A 17969-nucleotide genomic window follows, 5' to 3' on the forward strand; every position below is an offset into this window, starting at 1 on the left:
CGGAGGCAATCATAATTCTACTCCTCCGCTCCCAAAGCTTTTCTCTTCTTGTATCTCCTTTATTCACCAAACCAGAGTTTCATCTATATTTACCCAGCTGACTCTTGAATCACATAATCCTTGATGTTTTCATGAAAAAAAAAAAGTTTATGAGACAACAGAATATGTACAGCTTGCTGTCTTTCCCCACAGGAATATCACATGTACAAAGTCAGCTATAAATAAAAGAGAGGATTTTTTTTTTTTTTTTTTTTTTAATGTTGAGAGTCCCTGGGCCATTCTCAGGAAATCTAGTCTCCTACAAGTCAGGTCATGAAAAACCTCATAGCATCACCTAAAGGCAAGGCCACCTCACCAGTGGGGGAGGGATTCAGTTGCTGTTATTTTGGAGTCAGAGCCTCAGGGTACGTATGTGTCTGGGAAGGTTGCACTTGAGTAAATCCAGCACTTCAAACAAATACCATTGACTGAAATTAGTCATGAAACATTTTGCAAAAATAGATGTTCCATACAGAAGCTAAGTAATCAAAACCAAGGCAGGATCCTGGAACAGAAAACAGACTTTAAGAGGGAAACTGTTGAAATCCAAATAAAGTCTAGAGTTTAGTTAATAGCACTGTGTCAGTGTTGGTTTCTGAGTTTTGACAAATGTACCAATGGTGGTGTAGACTGATAACGTTAGGGGAAACTAGAACCAGGTTGGGGGTTGGTAACATATGGGGAATTCTCTGTACCAGCCTTGCAACTTTTCTTGTCAATCTAGAATTACAACCAAAAAAAAAAAAAGTTTATTAAAAAAGTTCAAAACCAGTGAACTGATGTTTATTCTCTTAGTACTAATGGGGCCTACAGTGCTTAAACTTCTTTCAAGTAGATAAAACTTGCTTCTCTTGCCACCTTGAACCTTGGTGTCAATAAAGGTACCGACAATGGAGAGTTTGTGCTTTCTTTAAGGAGACAAAACCAAATGTTGAGCCATTTACTGCTCTGGGTCAATGCCAAGTGCAAAAGAGAGCGTGCAATATCTTTTCACTTTTCAAACGAACCTTTTCCTTTTGTTGTTGTGCCCTTTTAGGCTCTGTTTAATTTACCGAGCAAACGAACTGCAGCATTTTGTGGAAGCCAAAGGAGTACTGAATTTCTTAGAACCCTAATACACACAAACGAACTTCAAGAAGTGTTGCAACTCTTCTCCAGAAAGGGGTGGGCAGCCGCAGGATTGAAGGAAACATCCGCCAATACCACCAGGAGGATTTCCTGCCCACACATTTGGCGTCTCAACGTTACTTAAACGGTTCAAAAACGTCCGCCTTTAAAAACACAGTCATGAAATTAAAAGCGCTAGAATCACTAATCCTAGCAAACCAAACGACTTCATCCAACTCTCGAGGGTACTGAATCCCTGTGCATCCAGGTCGGTTTCTTAGTTGTGACAAATGTACCATGGCTGTGTAAAAGGACAACATCAGGGGAAATCGGAACTGGGTGAGGGGTGTACATAGCACTTTTTGCAAGATTAAGATGCAACTTCGATTCCATTAAGGAAACAAAAATAGTATATATAGACCTTTGCTCTTTCCCCAATCATTTAAGGGTTTTTCATTTCTCCTTGTGAGAATATGAAAAGTTGTCTTACAATTCTTGCTTTCCATTTCCATTTAACTTGTGTTTAGAACAATGAGCAACGTAGCGCTTTCCTGCTAGAATCTGCCTCTTGACTACAGCGTGGGAGCCTGTAAAATACGACACCAAGCAAAGGCACAGGACACAGGGGTTTTTAAGAGTGAGTGTCAAAATCATGGCATCAAGGAGCCAGGATTCCTGAAATCTATTCCCATTCTTCTCCTGGACCACTTAAAAATCTGTGTAGTAGATGAGCAGGGGGATTACAAAGATGAGCCAGATGCAGTCCCTGCCTTCTGGGAGCTCACAGTCTAATGTGGAGATCCAGACAGGTGGATTGTACTGCCAAGTATCACAGGTGTGTTGCTGGAAGTCTGTGCAGGTGCACAGTAGGGTGATGTTTGACACAGTTTAGAGCAGTGGATCTCAGCTGGGGGAGGTCTTGGCTCTCAGGGATATTTGGCAATGTCCAGAGACAGTTTTGGTTGTCATAACTGGGAAGAGTGGGGGGTGCTCCTGGCATCTTGTGAGTAGGACCTCGGTGCTAGTAAAATTTACAATGCACAGGACAGCCCTCACCCCACAACAAAGAATTGTCCAGCCCCAAATGTCAGTAATGCTGAGGTTGAGAAACTATGGTGTAAACAGAGAGAGGAAAAGGGCATTCCAGGAAAACGGTAGGACTGAAGTATGGGACAGATAGATAAGCTGGAAAAGTAATCTACAGCCTTAAGATGATTATTTTGTCCCTTTGAACCTCAATTTTTCTGGCCACAAAATAGTGATTCTAATGCTAAATGACTCATATCTTTTCCTGGTGTCAGAAGAAAGTGCCAGTGATAAAAATTATGTCCTTGGGATCCACCTACTTCCTGATGCCATACTTGAGCATACTAGTTCCTCAGCCATACTAGTAGCCTGTTCATGGAAAAACAAAGACGGTATTTGGAAAATCTAACTTAGGGCAGTATGGTAAGTGCCTGTAAAACTGAGGATTGTGTTGTATGGCATGTAATAAAAACCCAGCCACCATGATATTTCTATTTGTCACGTAACTTGGGATCTGGAAGTGGGCAGTCTAGAGATAGGTTGGGGCTAGATGGTCACTCCATGATGCCATCAGGAACCCAGACTCCTTCTGTCTTTCCCCTCTGACATCCTTAGCTTGTGGCTTCCTTCCTCATGCTTGCAGGATGGCTGCTGAACTGTCTCAACCTTTTGAACTTTCATCAGCATTCTAGGCAAGAAGAAGCATTGCCTGGGGGAAAGGGGCAACAGGAAAAAGGTGAAAGGCATCCCAGTAGAGTCTTCTCCATTTAACAAGCTTTCCTGGAATTCTCTCTGCCTAGAACTTCCACTTATACATTGGCCTGAACTTTATTCCACAGCTACTCATAATTTCAAGGGAATCTGGAAGCTGAGTGTTTTCAGCTAGGCACCCTGAACAAAAATTATTATTATTATTTTTAATAAGAAAGAAAAGTAGAATAGACACCATGTAAGTAACTAGAAATACTGCCTTAGTGCCTTAAAGTGAGCACATTTCAGGCTTTAGTAATAAGTCCAAGATAGACCAACCTTGTATTGAATTCTGCTTTCAAGAAAATGGTATTATGTAGCAGTCTGCCAGAGTAATTTAAAATATGTTCTGTCTTTTAAAGCATATTGCAGACAACCTAACAGTTTAATAATCATTTAAAAATATATTTATTGAATGTCTAATGTGTACTCAGCACTATACTAAACACAAAGAAGTATATATAACCCATGCTTCTGTTTCTAATGAGCTTTTCGAAATCCAGTTGGAAAAAAACATAACAACGTAAACAAATGAAAAGTTGGGTAACAATGAAAGAGTTAAATAACAATCTGTTATAGTAGTCTAAGAACGCCTTGTGTTGCTGGTGGAAATGTCGAATGATAAAACCACTTTGGGAAGCTGGCAGTTTCTAAAAATGTTAAACATACACCTACCTCGTGATCCCGCAGTTTCCCCACTGGGTATTGAATATTTGCCCAAGAGAAATGAAAATACAAAGATTTCTTTCACACAAAGGTTTGTACACAAGTGCTCACAGCAGGTTTATTCATAAAAGCTAAAACTTGGAAACAATTCCATTTCTAAACCCTGAAACACAGATCAATCTCACTCTGCAAGAGGAAAATGACATCAAATGTTGTGAATGTTTCACATGTTCCTGGTGGAGAGGAAAGTTCTCTGTGAGATCATATTTGTTAATTGTGCTATTCACATCTTTCCTGTCTGCTCTATTGGTTGATTCTGAGCGAGGTGTATTCGTCTCCCACTGTGATTGTGGATCTGTCATTTTCACCATTTATTTTCAGTTTTTGTTTTATACATTTCAAAATTATGCTACTATGTTTATAAAATGTATGACTCATAACTTGTACCTTTAATCAACATGAAACACCCTGCTTTGTTCTTTTTAAATGTTTTTGTCTTAAATTCTATTTTGTCTGATACAAATGTTGCTCCATATGCTTGTTTTCTGTATACATTTGCCTGGTGAGCCATTTTCCATTCTTATGCTGTTTTGTTTTATGTGTATTTCCTATAAACAGCATATAGCTGGAATTTGGATTTTTCACTTAAACCAGAGCCTCCTTCTTTTATGAAGGGAATATAATCCATTCATATTTATTTTTGATTATTTATATATTTGGACATATTCCTACCATGTTATTTCATGTTTTCTCCTTACCATGTTTCTTGTGTTTTCCTCTTTTCTTATATTTTTTGGAATGATTGTTGTTCTCTGTCTCTCACTGGCTCACTGGCTCACTCTTGTCCTTTGTTTCTCTCTCCGAACAGTTTGGTTCTATTCTTCTGCTACAATGGTCTTATAACTTTTTTGTTCACGTGGTCCCTAAAATAATTTAGTAAAACTAGATACCACATTTTAAATACACCCCACATTTTAAACATCTAAAATTTCTCATGATAAGCTTAAATATTAGTTGCAATGGATGTCATTTCTAATGCAACTGGGAGTATTGACATTTTAAAGTAAAACTTTTGTATCACTCTTTTAGCTGTGTTCAATGGAATCGAAATACCACAGTTATTTGCCATCCATCATCACACATTTGGAAATATGAGTCAAGGATTTGGCCAAGAATAGCTGGCTGGGGTGAGGGGGTTTGCATATTCTGGGGCCAAGGATTCAACCAGCCATTGCCAATAGATTAATTACATACATTTGTATACATGAGAATTTAATAGGCATCTGTTTCCTTATTGTCAGAGAACAGAGTTAAAATCATGAAAAGAGGGAGGGCTAGAACAAACTCTTTGGTGTTGAATTGGAGTTGGAGTTATTGGTGTGCACTCATGAGTTTTTAATACATAAGATAGATCGATATAAAAATAGGTATAGACATACAAACATCTATATATTTCTATATCTTTTTATGTGGGTATGTATACACATACATGTACAAATATTATTTCCTAGTTCTATCCACTGAGACAACCTAGAAGCAATGACACCCCAGTAGCAATGAGCGCACGTAGTGCACAGATCTTTGTCACTAAATATTATTCTCCATGAAAAGGAGCCAGACCTCCTTGGAGAAATGGCCCATTCAAGGGCTGGGCCTGGGAAAGAATAGATGAGTCTGGAATATCTTGTTCTACCAGAAAATAAGTAAGTGGTCAAAGAATGATTGGGACATGCCAGAAAGGACACACGTCAGGAAGAGGCTCTCATACATGCTACAACATGGATAACCTTGAAGCTATTATATTATGTGAAATAAATCAGACACAGAGGGACAAGTACTGTATGACTCCACTTACACAAGGTACCTAGAATAGGCAAATTCATAGAGACAGAAAGTAGAACAAAGGTAACTAGAGGCTGGGAGGATGGGGGAGTGGAGAGTTATTGTTTAATGGGTACAGAGTTTCTGCTTGGGATGATGAGAAGGTTCTGGAGATGGACAGTGGTGCTGGTTGTACAACAATGTGAATGTACTTAATGCCACTGAGTTGTATGCCTAAAAATGGTTATTGGTAAATTTTATGTTATGTATATTTTACCAAAATTAAAAATGGAGGTCATTAAAAATGGAGACCAATGGTCTCCCACTGGTCAAGTCTGAGACAATTTAAGAATCAAAATAAATAATGTAGTAATAGATTTTTTTAAACCCACTGAGTAAAATAGCACTCTGTGAGTTGATATCGATATGAATAACTAAATAAATAAGAAGGGAAAGTTCTACCTCACAGTAGAATTCCAAGGAATAAATGCAGAAGGAATGATAGAATTAGGAAATCACTATTTGGAAATCACTATGGTAAGAATTAATTTAGGCAAGAATCGTCAATGGATCCTAGAACTGTGAGTGAAGATATAATGAGGAACAGGATAGGTAGATATCTTTAAATATCCTTCTACAAAATAGGTATTATTAATAAGTACAAAAGCTACTAATTAACTTTAGGAGACAGCATCTTAACCAATTGGTAAAAGTTAATATCACTGGTTATGGGACAAATTGACATCTCCTGCCTCCTGATATGATGCACCGAGAAGAAAACAGCATCACTGTGTGGTATTCCTGCCCAAAACACATTAATCATGAAGTCACATCAGACAAACCCACACTGAGGGTCATTCTACAAAATAATTGACCCATACATTTCAAAGAGGTCAACATCAGAAAAGACATGAGGCAGGCTTCCCTGGTGGTGCAGTGGTTAAGAATCTGCCTGCCAATGCAGGGGACACGGGTTCGAGCCCTGGTCTGGGAAGATGCCACATGCTGCGGAGCAACTAAGCCCGTGCGCCACAACTACTGAGCCTGTGCTCTAGAGCCCATGAGCCACAACTACTGAGCCCATGTGCCACAACTACTGAAGCCTGCGCACAGCAACGAAGACCCAACACAGCCAAAAATAAGTAAATAAATAAATAAATTTATTAAAAAAAAAAAAAGACAAGACATGAGGCCCCACCCCGCATGGAGCCTCTCCCGGCGGTGGCAGAACCCGACACCTCCAGTGTTCCGATGGCACGCTCTCTCGATGGCCCACTATGAAGAGGTGAGCATGTCTGGCTACGAGGAATTCACGCAGGTGGTGGAGCAGCACAGGGGCAAGACCATTTTCGCCTATTTTTCTGGTTTTAAGGACACCGAAGGCAAAAGCTGGTGCCCCGACTGCGTGCAGGCTGAACCAGTTGTACGAGAGGGGCTGAAGCATGTTGGTGAAGGATGGGTGTTTATCTACTGCCAAGTAGGAGAAAAACCTTATTGGAAAGATCCAAATAATGACTTCAGGAAAAAGTTGGAATTAACTGCAGTGCCTACACTACTTAAGTATGGAACACCTCAAAAACTGGTAGAATCTGAGTGTCTTCAGGCCGACCTCGTGGGGATGTTGTTCTCTGAAGATTAAGATTTGATGATGGCAATTGTGTCTTTATTTCCTGATTTGCTCTAGAATAAAAGAATCTGCATACTCGCTTTGAATTCATGTTAGCAATAAGTAAATAAATGATGATAAAAAAAAAAAGACGTGAAAGGACTGAGGAACTGTTCCCAGTTGAAGGACACTAAAAAGCATGATAATCACCATATGCAATGCTTGATTTTGGAACAGATCTTGTACTTTAAAGGACAGTATTTGTGTATTTATTTATTTATTTATATTGAACTATAGTTGATTTACAACATTGTGTTAGTTTCAGGTGTATAGCAAAGTGATTTAGTTATATATATATATTCAAATTCTTTTCCCTTGTAGGTTATTATAAGATATTGAATATAGCTCCCTATGCTATACAGTAAATCCTTGTTGTCTATCTATTTTACACATTGTAGTGTGCATCTGTTAATCCCATACTCCTAATTTATCCCTCCCCTGCCCTTCCCTTTGGTAACCATAAGTTTGTTTTCTATGTCTGTGAGTCTGTTTCTGTTTTGTAAATAAATTCATTTGTATTATTTTTTAGATTCTGCATATATGTGATAGCATATAATATTTGTCTTTCTCTGACTTACTTCACTTAATATAATATTCTCTATGTCCATCCATATTGCTGCAAATGGCAATATTTCATTCTTTTTATGGCTGAGTAATATTCCATTGTATATGTATATATATACCACATCTTTATCTATTCAAATGTCGATGAACATTCAGGTTGCTTCCATGCCTTGGCTATTGTAAATAGTGTTGCTATGAACATCGGGGTGCATGTATCTTTTTGAATTAGAGTTTTCATCTTTTCCAAATATATGTCCAGGAGTTGGATTACAGAATCATATGGTAGCTCTATTTTTACTTTTTTAAGGAACCTCCACACTGTTCTTCATAGTGGCCATACCAATTTAAATTCCCACCAACAGTGTAGGAGGGTTCCCTTAAAGGACATTATTAGAAGAATCAGAGAAATTTGAATGGAGTTTGGGGATTAGATAGTGATACTGTATCTCTACATATGCTAATTTCCTGATTTTGATGGTTGCACTGCCGCTATGAGGAGAATATGCCTTGGTTTTAGGAAACACATGCTCAAGTATTTAGGAGTAATGGGGCATCATAACTGAAACTTATTCATAAATAGTTCAGAAAAAAATTGTGAAAATATATATATATATGAGATACACAGTGAATATATATATATACATATATGAGATACACACACATACATAGAGAGAGAGACTGATAAGGCAAACACAGTAAAAAGTTAACTGGTGAGTCTGAGTAAAAAGTCTGGGTGGGCTTCCCTGGTGGCAGTGGTTAAGAATCTGCCTGCCAATGCAGGGGACACGTGTTCAAGCCCTGGTCTGGGAAGGTCCCACATGCCGCAGAGCAACTAAGCCCGGGCGCCACAACTACTGAAGCCTGCGTGCCTAGAGCGCGTGCTCCACAACGAGAGATGCCACCTCAATGAGAAGCCCACGCACTGCAATGATGAGCAGCCCCCGCTCACCGCAACTAGAGAAAGCCCACGCGCAGCAACGAAGACCCAACGCAGCCAAAAAAAAAAAACTGTCTGGGTGAAGAGTCTGCCGGAACTCTTTGTACAATTCTTGCATCTTTTCTGTAAGTTTGAAATTATATCAAAATCAAAAGTTAAAAAAAAATCAACAAGCTCTTTATTCAGAACCAGAAAACTTACCTTATTTCTCTTTCCTTTTTAAGTTATATTTCCATTCTACTTTCCTTACAGACTTTTATCTCAATGTAATATAGTTTTATGTTTAAAAGTCTACTATTGATTACCTAATAGGCTACCTTGCGTAAAAATATACACATTTAAATATTTTAAAGCTTTCTTCAAACCATAAAAAATTATTCTACATGGAGCTATCATAACAATTAAAATCAGTACAAATTTTACAAAGTTTATCAAAACAACAAGTATTCCAAATTTTGATAATTATTAAACATAGAGAGTAAAATGATATTGGAAATGTATCTTTGCGTCATGTATCAGTGGATTAATAATACTTATTGCTATAGTGAGGCAGGATTCAGAATTAATTTTATTCCTTTTTTTTAATTAAAAAAAGTCCCCTAAAACGTTGTTCATATAACTAAGTGGATGGGGAAGGAAGGCATTTTGTTATAACGATGTCCTTCAATTGTTTGAACATCTTTCAAGTTAGAAGCCAAGTCACATAATGACCTATTATTAAAAATTATTGTATTCAAGTCTCAGCTGACAACTCAATCTTGTCTTCCATCAATTTTGTTGAAAACAAAGAATTAGAACCAATGGAGTTGGAAAGGGATTGATACTCAGTGATGAGGGTCATTTCGTTTTTCAATCTCATCACTAATAGCTTGACTAGTCTATTTGTTCGGAGCCCCAGAGATTTTTCTACCTCAGGGCAGTGCACCTTGGGAAGATTAAGCGTGAGTGATGTGAGTGAAGAGTGCTAGAATGGAGACTGTGAAAAAGACAGGTGGGAAAAAGAATCAATAGCCACCTGTGGTCAGTGGCTACCGTATTAGAGAGCAGTTCTTGAATTTTAGTTTCAGATTGCTACTGGGTTTGGTGTAGTTCTTTTACTTATTTAGACTTAATGCTCTACTGTTTCTTGCATTTCACAAAGACTAAGAACTTTGTATTTTATATATTTTATAGCTCTTATCACAAGTGCCTAGTAACTGTTTTAAAATATTACTGGCATCTGATGCAAGAATTATCAGAGAAATGTTACAGAGAGGATATAAAACTGTTCAAAGGTTTGGACACGAGTGTTCATGATTCCACGGACAGCAATCTGCACTGGGTCCAATTACTGTTTTTGAGTATGATTTAACATGTTTATCAAAAAGATGAAAGCCTTGAAAACAAAGCTGTGGGAGTCAATTTCAACATTCCATTTCTACCCAATTAACCAAGACTAAAATGCAATCCACTGGCTTTTTCGCCTCTGCCCCAGCATCTTGTACCTTCTCCTTATGGTCACTCATTTACACCATGATGGACTAATAGAGGCCTCATGCATTTTCTTTTTATGTCTAAATGATTTAAATTTCTTCTAGTTTCCCTGAGATTTCTTACACAGTGCCAGACGTTCTTTTGGCATTCACAAATATTAACTTAAATAAAAGACTGCATGACAATTACATGACTTTTCTCAGAACCTCTTACAGCTTTCCAAGGTCCTTTAACAGGAAGGTCTCAACCAGAAGGTATTCTGAAGAATTCTCCCCAAAGGTCCCAGGGCCAGGAGTCTCTCACCCCTGCAGGCACTTTAGGACCCAGCTGGCTCAAGGTTGATGGGAGTTAAAAAGAAGGCAGGCTGTTTTGTCCTGGTCTCTGATTAGCCCCCATGTCTTTCCCAGTCCACAGAAGCAGCCTGTGTTCAGGACGGCCTGAGCTGGGCCAGCTCAGTTTAAATAAAGTCATTGATTTCACTCTGCCAATTTGGAGGAAGAAAATACTAGGAGGCTCACAGTCTAGTCCTGGGAATGACGGAAACTACGCCCTTAAAAGGGCCTATATATCTAAAGACTGAACTGCTTTCATTCATTCCTTCTTCCCATACTGTTTTCTTCCACCAAAATATAATTGAAGGGCTAACCTGACTTAGTAACACCGAAGAATTACCTGGAAGCGTTCTACCTTTTCACTTTTTGCATATCTTCCAAACACCAGCTACGAGATTTACTCATCTCTGCATCCCTAGAACCTAGAACAGTGCTGAGCATAGAGGAAGCAGTAACTACTTATTAAAGAAAGTATTGCTTTGTAATTCTAGGGGACTTAACATTTTGTAATTTGCTTCAAAAAAGTGAAAATGCCCGTGTGGGGTGTTTCCTCGGGTTTCTCCATTTTAATATTCCTGTGTCTAAACTGGTCCCTAGCTACCGTTCGGAGGCCCCTCTTTCACAAGCCCCCCGCCCCCCGCCCCTTTGCGCCGCAACAGGCGGGCAAGAGCCCTGAACCTCCCCTCATGTCTTATACGTGACATTTTTTCTTTTCATAATAATAATAATAATAATAATAATGTATGCTCATAGCAGAAAGTTTAGAGATGCAAAGAAAAATGAAATTACACGTATTTCCGCCACTCTGAGAGAACACCACCTAAGGTTTATTAAGCCTTCACTATGAGTTAAACCTAGTTTTAAAACGCGCGATCTCATTCCCTAAAGACTTATTTCGCGGAATTTCTTTGCAGGCTTTTCTCTAACCCAAGCCCCGATTCGCGCTGGTCTTTCGATTTTCTGCTCAGCTCCGGGCCCTAAGTGGCGCACAAGATACAATTCTGCCAGGGGCGGGTAAAAATCTGTTAGTCTCCGTAAAAATTGGTCTGGAAATCTCTCGGTTTGGAATTAAACTCTGCGTCAGCCTAGGGGGGAAATTCCATTTATTGAGGAAACTCCGCCTGGCTCCGGACCCTTCCTCACGAGCACGGCACTTCCCCAGACCTGGCCCTCCGGTGCCCTAACACAGCGCCGAGCTACACCTACCGGCCACCCCGGCGAAAAATGCCCGGCACCGCAGCCGCCACGCTGGACGCCCTGGCCCCACCCCCTCCGGATCGGCCGGACCAATGGGCGCCGAAATAGGCCTGCGTCACTCGGCGCTGGCCAATCGAGGAGGGCCACGATCGTAGAAAGGCTGGGCGCGGCGGAACCGGCCCGCTGGGCGGCGGGGGCGCGCACTCGGGTAGACACGCTCTGGCCATGGTGGTGGTGGCAGCCGCGCAGAGCCCGGCCGCCGGGGCACCCAAAGTTCTGCTTCTGTCCGGCCAGCCCGCCACCACCACCGCCGCCGCCGCCGGAGCCCCGGCAGGCCGGGCTCTGCCGATCATGTTGCCGGGCCAGCGAGGGGCCAGCCCGGAGGCGGCGAGCGGGGGGCCGCCCCAGGCGCGCAAACGACAGCGCCTCACGCACCTGAGCCCCGAGGAGAAGGCGCTGCGGAGGTGGGCGAGGGTCGAGGCGCGGAGCCGGAGGGCGAGGGCCTGGGGTCTGGGACCGAATCCGAAGGCGAGACAGGGACCTGGGGCCGCGCTGACCGCCCGCAGCGCTCAGGCGTTGGTGGCCGGGCCAGTCCGGTGCCAGCGTGGCGCGGGGCGGGGCAGGAAGTCTGGACTGGCAGATCCACCGCGCTGGGTGGAGTCCAGAGCTGCGCAGGCCTTTTTTATTTACTTCTTTTCTATCTCATTAGAGATAACCAGAGCTGGGTTTAAGGGTACCTGGGTTCCAGGCTCTCTAGCTGTGACCACAGACCCGTGGTCAGCTTTTCTGAACTTGGGCTGTGACATGAAGCCAATTGGTTAACCTACTTTTTTGGAGACGCACGGAACTGAAATGTCAGCTGTTGAAGGGGGCTGGGAGCGCTGTAAGGCTCCCGAGTCAAACTCAGCCTCTGCATCCTTAAAATGGTATCTACTTCATCAGGCTGCTGGGGAGATTGAGAAATGCCTAGTACTTAGTCCTCCGTAAATGTTAGTTCTCTTATGATCATTGTGCTTTTTGTGATTTATGAAGTGCCTCCTGGAGTAGACACGGGCCTAGGCTTTCAGCACCAGGGCGAAAGTCGCATCAGCCTCTCCCTCTTTTGAGTTGGGTTTAGGGAGGGAGGATTTATTAGCGCTATATAGCGCTATTGCAGCCTTTACTAGATTTAATCAGTCCAGGTTGGATCCTGTTTAAGGGGATTGGAGTCAGGAAGCAACGGGGGAGTAGAAAGGGGAGGAGGAAATATCTTGTGATGCAAGGTGAATAATATTTGTGTCTAGCCTCTGTGCTGTGGCCAGGGATGAGACGAAGGTGGATGACTCAGTATGGGGGAGAATAAAGTAGGTCTTCAAGCTAGATCCACAGAAGGCTGATTTTTTTTTTTTTTTTTTTTGGTTTTGTTTTCTTGAGGGGAGAACCTTGAAGTGTATTTTACCATTAGTCTACCTTGTACTGTAAATTAAAATGAAAGCACCAGGTGGCCAAGTTTTCAAATAAAGATATAAATAAGGTTTGAGATGACTCAGTGTGGTATGTCTCTTTCTGTTCTCAGGAAACTGAAAAACAGAGTAGCAGCTCAGACTGCCAGAGACCGAAAGAAAGCTCGAATGAGTGAGCTGGAGCAACAAGTGGTAGATTTGGAAGAAGAGGTAAAAATACTTAAGGCCAAACTCGTATCTTTTATCCATTGTATATCTTTCCTTGGTTAATGGTTGCTTCGTCTCCTTTAGAATACAATTGGACATATAATTAAAAGTTAAACTTTTAGTTAATCTAAGTTAGGGTAGATAGGTAGTTGGTTAAGTGGTGAACCTTGATGAGAGCAGAAGTGATTGACCCTCTTGGCATTTGGTGCTAGCTCTATCTCAAAGCTGGTGAATTACAACATTTCAACAATGTTTTATCAGTTAGTACTAAAAAATTAGTAAAAGCAGATAGGAAATCATTGCTTAAACTTGAGACCTTTTCTGGCTTATCCAAAAGTCCACTAACTGTTCCCTTCCCCTTCTAGGGTCTACTTGTTACCTAAACTTAAATTGTTGCCAGTTACACATCTTGAATACATAAGGATTATTTGTGTTGTTCTTCTTTTTTAACATGTTGATTTTACAGTCCACCACTACCACTTTTATTATCACCCGCCAGTTCAAGATAGGATTTTTTTAAACATCATATCTAAATTAAAGCCACAAGTCACTCTTTGCTGAAGTCTCTATTAGTAGTTGGGGGCATTGTGTTATATGTGACCCCATGAGATAGCACTTCCTAAATAACTTTTTTTTTGTAATTATAACCTTGCCTTCTAATACCCACTGTGAACAACTTCATAAGCATAGAGTTTTCCAAAAGACCCGGGAGAAGGAAAGGAAACCTATTGTAGTGAAATGCTGTCAGGTGGATTCTTAAGTGAAAGAATTAGATGTCTTAATAGCCTCTTCTGAACTTTCTTCCAGAACCAAAAACTTTTGCTAGAAAATCAGCTTTTACGAGAGAAAACTCATGGCCTCGTAGTTGAGAACCAGGAATTGAGACAGCGCTTGGGGATGGATGCCCTAGTGACTGAAGAGGAGGCAGAGACCAAAGTAAGTCATGTCCTTTATTTGGTGCCGTATGTGAGAACTGGTTTTAAGTGACATGACCTCTTTCTTTAATGATACTTATTCATTTTTCAAGAGTGTAGTGAATAGTATCAGGTCCTAATAATTAAAATAAGTTAGATGACTCTCCAAGAGCAAGTACTAACAAATGCCAGTAGTCGACAGGATATATCTACCATGCCAACATTAAGGAGAACCAGGATAAGAGAGCCAGTCAAACCTAACTTTGAATGCTACTAAAATTATAGTGGTTCTTTGATGAATATGACTGAGAAGGGATTCATTATGATAGTGACACCTTTCTGATAGAAGAGTGATGTATGGGTTTTAATTTACGAATCATGGCAAATTCAGTGATAACACTTAAGTGGTCTACGGTTGACAGTAGGGCAGTTCTACTCAGAAGATAATGTTCAGGACAAACTTTTTAAAAAATTACTATCCAAAAAGATTCTGGGCCTAAATTCACTATAGAACTTTATTACTTATTACTTTATTTATTACTTTATTCTTATTGAGAATATAAGTAAGATATTATTTAAGAATATCGGTCCTGCCTGAATCTTTGCTTGGGGAAGAAAAATGTTTCATTGTACAGAAAATCACAATGAAGTTAGTCTTACCTTCCTTTTCTTATCTCTTCTTGAGGAGGGCTCAAGAAAATGGAAATAACAAAGGTTTAAGGGAAAGATTTCAGCTCTAAAGAATAGTTTTCTAGCTTTCTTGAAAGTCAAGAATCACAGCTTCCTGGCAAGTATTTCCCTGGGGACTCTCAGCTATTGGAGCTGTTCATTCACTTTGGTCTTTCTTCCCAGGGGAATGGAGCGAGGCCGGTGGCCGGGTCTGCTGAGTCCGCAGCACTCAGACTACGTGCACCTCTGCAGCAGGTGCAGGCCCAGTTGTCACCCCTCCAGAACATCTCCCCATGGATTCTGACGGTGTTGACTCTTCAGACTCTGAGGTAGGGCTTATTCAGGTTTACTAAAGAGGTGTATAACTATTTAATTCCATTTGTTTGATGCCTGACATCCCTAACCAGACAGATGAGGGCAGAGAAGGTAGTTTTGGTTGAGTTGGAGGTGAACATTGACTACCTTCCTATTTCCAGGTGGTTTAGGACATGGAGTGGAGTATAGATAAATGGGTCTGGTGGGTCCTGGAGGTCATCCTATAGCCTAATGATTAATTTACATTATGGAACCTAGCACTAAGGTAGATTCTCAGTGCATTCTAATAGTTGAACTCCATTTAATTTTTCCTTTTACAGTCTGATATCCTGTTGGGCATTTTGTTCAACTTGGACCCAGTTATGTTCTTCAGATGTCCTTCCCCAGAGTCTACCAGCCTGGAGCAGCTCCCAGAAGTCGACCCAGAAGGACCCAGTTCCTTACCCACACCCCCCTCTCCATCCCTGGGGACGTCATCAGCCAAGCTGGAAGCCATTAATGAACTGATTCGTTTTGACCACGTGTATACAAAGCCCCTAGTCTTAGAGATACCCTCTGAGACAGAGAGCCAAGCTAATGTGGTAGTGAAAATTGAGGAAGCACCTTCCAGTCCCTCAGAGAAGGATCACCCTGAATTCACTGTCTCAGTGAAGGAAGAACTTGTAGAAGATGACTTCATTCCAGAGCTGGGTATCTCAGATCTGCTTTCAACCAGCCACTGCCTGAAGCCATCTTCCTGCCTACTGGATGCTTATAGTGACTGTAGCTATGAGGGTTCCCCTTCTCCCTTGAGTGACATGTCCTCTCTGCTTGGTGTAGACCATTCTTGGGAGGACACTTTTGCCAGTGAACTCTTTCCCCAGCTGATTAGTGTCTAAGGAGTGATCCAATACTGATGCCCTTTTCTTGACTATTACACTGCTGGAGGATATGGCACAGAAGCCTGTGCTTCATTCAAAAAGCCAAAGTAGAGGGTGTATGGTCCTAGAGAATTCCTCTAAAGTATTTGTTCAAACCTCATAGGTCACCCCCAAGTATTGTCTTTTGACATTCAGCAGTCCAGGGTACACAGATACATTACTATAATCCAGAATTACAGATTCTGAGGTTGTTCCTTTATCTTAAGGGCAGTGGTTTGCCCTAAAGTATTTACATAAGCATCACTAGAAAAGTGTCTTAGACATGGAATTAACGAATGGCCCTTTATCATTTCTCTTTACCCATCTTGGCATCCCAGGCTTGCCTCCGATCTTAGGTCCTTTAGTTTGCTTCTGCAAGCAGAGAGAACACCTATTTGAGGGGGCTCCTTTTCCCTTATCATGTACAGTTCAAGTAAAGATCAAGAATCTTTTGTAAAATAGAAATTTACTATGTAAATGCTTGATGGAATCTTTCCCTGCTAGTGTAACTTTTGGAAGGTGCTTTCTCCATTTATTTAAAACTACCTGTGCAGTTAAAAAGTACAATGCAGTGTCTTTGTTCTTTGATTCCTTCTTGAACCTCAAGTCTTACTGTTGTTATTCTCTCTTGGTTTTCACTGTTTGCCATGGTAGTGATTTATCCCACTTCAGTGAGCATGCCACTTTTTAAAGTGACTGAAGACTTTCCCCCCTTAATTACCGCCTGCTTCAATTCCTGGCTGCCTGAAGTAATACACTCTGACCAGTTACTATATTTGAGACAGTTTCTTCAGCCTAACTGACCAACATTACAGCTAGTAAATGGCAGAGCTAGAACACTTAACAACTTTTGCTATTAACATGTTAGAGAAGGACATGCCATTAAATATCAATACTTTTGCTATTATTATAGGGATTAAGAGCATTTTCTAGACTCAAACTCCCTGGGTTCAACTCTGCCACCAGTTCAGCTGGGTAACCCTGGGCATAAATTACCACTTATTTCCTCATCTGTAAAGGGGTATAATAGTATCTCTAAAGGCTGCTAGAGGATTCAAAGAGATGATGCATTATAAGCACTTAGTATATGCCAGGCACCGTCCCAAGCACTCAAAAGTTAACTGTTATCTCCTAATCCACTTTGGAAGGGTTTTAATCTCTTACAGAATTATATACACTCTAGGACATGTTTCACAAAAGAATGAATCTGTTACAACCCCCAAACTACAGACTTGATAAACTCATCATCCAAGGTGCATCTTTTCCTTGAGAATCCACTTACAAGATATTAAAGGAGTCCCCTAATTTATAGAAATTATTTTACCCATGCCAGGATTCTATGCCAGTATTTACTGACTACCTCTGGGGAGGTCAGAGTGAGTGAGCAGACCAAACGAGGTGGGATTCGAAGAATCCCCAGCAGCAAGGCAAAGCAGGCTATGGTTCCAGCCAAGTACAAGGAAATGCCTTTGGTGTGATTGGGGGCGTGTCCACAAGCATACTAGTGGGCAAGAGAGCCTAAGGTCCCTGGTTGCTGAAACCAGAGCCCAATCCTACTACTTGGCAATGCAAACTTGCTTAATCTCTGAGTTTCTGTTTTGTAAGTGTAAGAACAATCCTCCAGCTGCCCCACAATTAAAAACCTGATCACCAGATTTTCTAAAACTGAAAATTTAAGTGCTGAGAATCTATTTAGGGATTGTGTAGGCAGATGTAATTACAGATACATTTTAGCTTTCAACATTATAGAACAAGCATCTGAAGACTGGGGCTCAAGTAATTTACATTCAATGACATCACATGAAAGAGACAGCTGTACAACAGGAATAACACAGGACACAACCTATGTAGATTGAATTTTCATTTCCTGCACAGATGGGTGAAAATTACTAAACACTCAGGATATCCTATCTTCATACTGAAACACTAAATGGAATGGTTAGAA

The 17969-nt window shown here is 40.9% G+C and overlaps 2 protein-coding genes across 2 annotated transcripts; both read left to right on the top strand.

The window, feature by feature from the left end:
• Nucleotides 1-6648: 6648 nt before the first annotated feature.
• On the top strand, nucleotides 6649-7159 carry LOC118880157 (thioredoxin domain-containing protein 17-like). Its single transcript, XM_036823604.1, has one exon. The coding sequence runs from the start codon at nucleotides 6677-6679 to the stop codon at nucleotides 7046-7048; it is 372 nt and encodes a 123-aa protein (XP_036679499.1). The 5' UTR covers nucleotides 6649-6676; the 3' UTR covers nucleotides 7049-7159.
• A 4602-nt stretch (nucleotides 7160-11761) lies between these two features.
• XBP1 (X-box binding protein 1) lies at nucleotides 11762-16757 on the top strand. The gene is given in 6 exon segments (XM_036874391.1): nucleotides 11762-12042; nucleotides 13134-13230; nucleotides 14035-14163; nucleotides 14994-15029; nucleotides 15032-15139; nucleotides 15446-16757. Coding segments are annotated over 6 exon segments (1167 nt in total). The 5' UTR covers nucleotides 11762-11803; the 3' UTR covers nucleotides 16004-16757.
• Nucleotides 16758-17969: the final 1212 nt, after the last annotated feature.

Source organism: Balaenoptera musculus, chromosome 14, assembly GCF_009873245.2.
Source record: "Balaenoptera musculus isolate JJ_BM4_2016_0621 chromosome 14, mBalMus1.pri.v3, whole genome shotgun sequence".
Lineage (NCBI taxonomy): Eukaryota > Metazoa > Chordata > Mammalia > Artiodactyla > Balaenopteridae > Balaenoptera > Balaenoptera musculus.